Genomic DNA, 5,492 nt, shown 5'->3' on the forward strand with positions numbered 1-5,492 from the left:
ATTGAAATGAGTGAGTTATTTGTTGAAAATGTAGGAATTATTTATGAAAATTAAGTAATACATGTTTATTTGGTTGCATAGTGTTATGTTCGATGACTAAACTACCATCTCAAACCACATGAGAACTTAAAATCTAATACTAATACTAATACAAATAAAACATATCGGTAAATGCTTTCATTTAAGTAGACTTTAAGTAATTTTACTTTTTTTGTTTGCGTATATTTATGTTCGACCCACATATACATAACCTCAAACCTACACTTCAATGTAGAAATCCATTAAAATAAGTACTAGTTGGCACCAATATTGTACCTAATAAATAAAATATGAAGTGTAACACTGACAGTAATATATATTCAATATTAATATTCGTATCTGCACCGCGAAATCTCTTATCAGGTGGCAATAAACTGATTTTTAGGTTTCAATAGTAACCAAATCATTTATTATGAACCGGAAAACCCGCTTATCTTTATTATATTATTATATTTATTATATATATTATACATCTAATCAAAAGCCACAAAACATTAAATAACTACATTAAATCAACTAATTTAACACACCCATTTGGCCATCTAATAAGATCGTAGAGTCTTCTTTAGAGTAAATTTTCATTCGTTGAATCAACACCAATTCATACGTCACTGTACCAGCAACCTAAAAATAATTAATATTATTAATATTAAACCAAAAAAGAAATATATCAAGAATTTGATTCATTTATTAACTTACACTTAAAATTAGCCCTCTTGTAACATGAAAAAAAATGTTCGTTCGTCAACGCAACAGAATCAAAACTAATCTGTTGCAATAAACTGGCTTGATTTCTAGGTTATAAAGAGATGACTCGGGATGGAATTTATGATTAACAATGGTTTTACTCTCATCGTTAACCACGCTGCTGCGTATAAACTCACAGAAATCGTGCGGCTGATTAAAAACCAAATGAGAAGAAGAAATAAATTTTTTCCCGCGTATTTTTATTCCTAGAAAGAAAAAATATTAAATTTTAATGTTTTAATAGTATATTAAGCATCAAGTGCGCTAAAAGACATTTTTACTCACGGAGTGACTAAACACGTGATTAAAATACTTTAGTCACGACCATGAGTAAAGTACCACTTTTCATGTCTCAAAACAGTGGAAAACATTGATTTTAAAGGTAGAAATGGAAAAAATTTAATATTTCCATCTTTTTAAACTGTTGAAAAGTTGTATCAAAATAAAAATAAATTTGCGCTGTAGGACATCAAGACCAAATACGAAATGGCATCGTCAAGCGTCCGACACAAAACGCATATAATTTATTATGTAATCCTCCCTTTATCTCTTCTTCCACAATTTATTCGATTCCTCAGCGTGATTCTTCCTCGCGCCTTCCAACCTCCAACACCGACTCCCTTGTTCCTCAGTAATCTCTTCAACCTCGTGGTAATCTGTTGAAACCTCACAGCCAAAAGCCGACGACATACAATCACACAAAATAAATCACCGTAGCACCATGTAAAGCCCGAAAAAAGTCAATCACGTGTAATAAAAACCGCACTTGTTGGCTGATAAGGCAAAATGGCGAATATAAACGGAAACGTGAGTTGTTCATAGTAATATTTGAGTGGATCCTGCGGTGAACAAGTGTGTGCCAGTTGAATATTAGCGACATGATTAGAGAAGTACTCTATCAAAGCAAAGATTGAAATTATAATCGCGATGGTATTCACGCGGAATTCCAACTTTTTCGGCCAGCCATAGTGGCGCTGCATGTGCACCTCAATCATATGCCATTGCTTCATCAATGGCGGCCATTTTTCGGCCACGTGAAGCAAAGATAAAGTCGTACCCATGTTACAAACATGATAAATAAACGACGTAATGAGAAATAAGTCACTACCAAACGCGGCCATTTTGTAAATTAACATACACAGGACAAAAACATTACCCAAGAATGGTAATAGACAATATAAAGATAAAAAAGATTTATAAGTGAAGTTTAACTTGTTTGGTGTAGGGTATGTTACACCCTGTATGGGTAATTGTGCGAATAACTGTGCAACGATTAAAACATTGCGTAGAATTTGATGGAAACATTTTGTATGTGTCTGAGGCTTTTCTTCTGGAGGTTTTTGTGGTAAAACAGTTGATATTGTTGAAATCGGAGTGATTTTCGATGATGAAAACACTGGAAGACAAAGCAACCAGTTATACACAGTGTAAGGTGGGTTGCGGTGATTGACTTACTTGTGCTTGTGTCGCGTGGCGATAAATGCGGCGAAATGAATCTGAAAATAGGAAATTGATTTTCGTTTGCATGTTTGCGCTGTTATCGAGTGCCCCACCAATCAATTCGGATTACACTCGTGCTTGTCGGGTAGGAAACTGTAAACAACCGAGCATCAATACATGGAAAACATGAAAAATATCGGTAATAATTACACCGGGTGCATGCTGAATTATTTATATTGAAATATTATTGCAACACTTTGTGCCTAAGTTGAAATAGTAAATATTTACGCGTAGTGTAAAATAATAGTTGTTGTTATTGTTTACTTTTGTTGCTACTACGTCGAAGTCAGCGTAATGCGCGCGTAAAAAACTTTGATTTATACAAAAATACAAGATTAATGATTTGTTTTTGTAGAAAAATGTGAAATGGGTGAATAATGTTGGTAAACAATGTTTGTGTTTACGCACTGCTCGATTATTGCTTACATTTCACTTCAAACATCAGAAATGATTGATATTTTAATATTTTTTTCAAAATTTTATTTTGTTTTATTTTATTTTATTTAAAATTAATTAATTTTATGATAACAAATGAAATTGAATGAATATAAGCTCGTAACTGACCACAGCGCCTGCAATCTGCAACCCAACACACACAAATATTAAAAATATATTTTTTTGTGAGGTTATTTTTACTTACACTTAAAATTAAAGAATTTTTTATTTTGAAGAAACCATTTCCGGTTAGGAAACAACCACCGGTTGCATGTATCTGTGTTAGTAGTCTCTCCACTTCACTGTCGCAATATTCTTCGGGTAGTTGCGTGGTTAGGAACCAAGATGGCCGCGTGCTTTCTACATAAATCTGTGAGGATGTCATTGCTACTGCAGATGTGCGTAAAATGAGGAATCCAAAACTATATACGAAGTATAATCTGTCAATGACGCGTGTTTTCTCTTGTGGCCTAAATATTACACTAAATATTAATAATATTAATAATAATAGTATATTAAGTATCAAGTGCGGTAAGTGACACTTTAACAACGTTTAGCAAAGTGATGCTCACGTTACTTTTTCAACTTCCACTTAATTTTTTTACCCCGTGACTAAAACTCGTGACTAAAGTATTTTAGTTGCGGTTTTGACCACCCGTGTTTAAAATACCACTTTTTGTGCCTCGTCACCGTAGAAAAAGTGACACTGTAATAGTGGAAATAGAAAAAAAAATTAATTAAAGTAAACTTACTCAATACTGTGTAAAAGTTGCACCAATATCAGAAACAAGTTATTCGCAAAACTCAGAAGGATAATATAAGCTATTGATTCGTCAATGACAGCTGTCAATTGACATAAACTGTTGTAATCTTCTCGGATACCCATCCATAATCCGCCATTTTGTTCTTGTTTTTGTTCTGTATCCTTTGTATCAACATTGTCATTTTCTTCAAGGGTTGATTTTTGTTTTTCTTGTATATCTTCTAAAATTCTTTTTATTCTTTCATTTATTTGACGAAATCTTGCTGCTAAAGCAATAGCAATCGTCATGATAAACACATCCATGTAACTCCAAACAAACGTAATTGTTATCTCGACTACTTTAAATGCTATTCCAAAACCAGGGTTGTAAGGTATGTGACTGAAAACATGCGAACCGACTTTTTCAAGTATTCGTTTAATCCTATCCAGATATTGGTGACATTTTTCATTTCCGGAGAGTTTGTTAATGAGGTATGTTATGAAAAACTATGTTCAACTATTTATAAACAAAATAATATTAATTAGATGTTTATCTATTGATTGTTTAGAGTTTTTTATACTTAGCGAGGCTGACATAACCACAATAGTTGTTAGGTAAAGATGTTTTTTGAGGTTAACCGGAAATCCATAACTTTCCATTTTGACATCTACCTGAGTCCACTGCTGCATTATACTCGGCCATTTTCGGGCCAAGTGCATTAATAACATGGTAGACGCAGGTCCAAAACAAAAAAATAAAAAAATAACTACAAACAAAACAAAATTTTAATTTTTTAATTTTTTTTTACAAAAATTTAATTACTAACCTGTTGTTTCAAAGTCAAGTCCAATTTCGGCAACTTGCATTGTATAAAACAAAAGATTAAATATAATAAGTATGATAATTATACATGAATGCACAAAACGAAAGGATTTCCATTTAAATTTCAATGAATTTTCGCCGTTGTCAATATTTTCACTGCGCACGTTAACGAGCGGAAACAAACCGAAACATTGCGCGAGGATTATAATCCCTGAGAAAGCTCCACACGTGGTCGGCATCGTTGGTTCGCTACCTACGACAACCGGCCTGTACAACGAATATTGTGTTCTATTTTGATGCATCGCAGTTTGCCTATCGATTTTATTACCATTTATCTTTGTTTGTCTTGTTTTTTATTCATAATTTGCGCTTGACGAGCTTGTCGTGCGTGAGAATTATTTGATACATGCCTTTGTTTACTCAGCACTTACTTTTTGTTTATTGACCATGATTTTTGACTTTGACCTAGGCCACACACAATACACAAAAAAATTAAAAACTCATAAATATGACATCTGACAGCTAAGTTTTGCATTTCTAATAGAAAATTGTTCCTAAAAAGTTCAGGAACTTTTTTTTATTGACAATGATTTTTGACTTTGACATAGGCAACACACAATACACAAAAAAATTAAAAACACATAAATATGACATCTGACAGCTACGTTTTGCATTTCTAATCGAAAATTCACGAGAAAATTCCTCATAAAAACTTTCAGGACTTTTTGTTTCGTGTTTTGTTTATTGACAATGATTTTTGACTTTAAGATAGGCAACACACGATACACCCAAAATTACAAACGCATAAATATGGCGTGTGACAGCTACGTTTTAAATTTCCAATAAAAAAATCCTTATGAAAATTATCATCGTAATTATGTAGTGTTAAATTTGGTTAAATATGGAATCGAAATTTTTTGTAAGTTGAAGAAAGCCTAAATAACAATCAAAATGAGGAAGAAAACGAAAAGAAATCAGCATAGCACCGAAGAAGACATCTTCAAAGCTGAATACATGCAAGCTCTGAATGAAAAATTTAAACTTCGAAGTCAACTCGGTGCGTTGATGAACCAACTAGAAGAATTACGTGCCCGAAATGAACGCCTAGTAGATTCCATTCAGGAAAAAGAAAACCCAGAACCCCCACCACCTCCTCCAACTCCACCTGCACCAGCACCTGTACTAACACCAATAGCCTCAACATCA

The 5,492-nt window shown here is 33.1% G+C and overlaps 2 protein-coding genes across 2 annotated transcripts; both read right to left on the reverse strand.

Moving 5' to 3' along the window:
• Positions 1-555: 555 nt before the first annotated feature.
• LOC135802643 (gustatory receptor for sugar taste 64f-like) lies at positions 556-2,362 on the reverse strand. Its single transcript, XM_065316252.1, is given in 5 exon segments — positions 556-663; positions 739-771; positions 773-808; positions 1,548-2,182; positions 2,242-2,362. Coding segments are annotated over 5 exon segments (813 nt in total). The 5' UTR covers positions 2,243-2,362.
• A 443-nt stretch (positions 2,363-2,805) lies between these two features.
• Positions 2,806-4,153, reverse strand: LOC135802645 (gustatory receptor for sugar taste 64e-like). The gene is made up of 5 exons (XM_065316253.1): positions 4,136-4,153; positions 3,474-3,970; positions 3,341-3,427; positions 2,927-3,191; positions 2,806-2,865 (listed from the first exon to the last, which is right to left on the reverse strand). The coding sequence occupies exons 1-5, from the start codon at positions 4,151-4,153 to the stop codon at positions 2,806-2,808; spliced, it is 927 nt and encodes a 308-aa protein (XP_065172325.1).
• Between the last annotated feature and the right edge of the window lie 1,339 nt (positions 4,154-5,492).

This window comes from Atheta coriaria, unplaced genomic scaffold (assembly GCF_025399875.1).
Source record: "Atheta coriaria isolate IRGN ID8LTWV9N9 unplaced genomic scaffold, Caltech_Dcor_3.1 hic_scaffold_43_pilon, whole genome shotgun sequence".
NCBI classification, from domain to species: Eukaryota; Metazoa; Arthropoda; class Insecta; order Coleoptera; family Staphylinidae; genus Dalotia; species Dalotia coriaria.

What these genes read in the sequence shown, in the direction of transcription:
- LOC135802645 (XM_065316253.1), bottom strand. An exon ending in CTAAAATACTTTAGTCACGA is followed by an intron (nt 3,192 to 3,340) that starts GTTTTAGTCACG and finishes TGTAATATTTAG; the next exon opens with GCCACAAGAGAAAACACGCG. An exon ending in AAAATTCTTTAATTTTAAGT is followed by an intron (nt 2,866 to 2,926) that starts GTAAGTAAAAAT and finishes GTTGGGTTGCAG; the next exon opens with ATTGCAGGCGCTGTGGTCAG.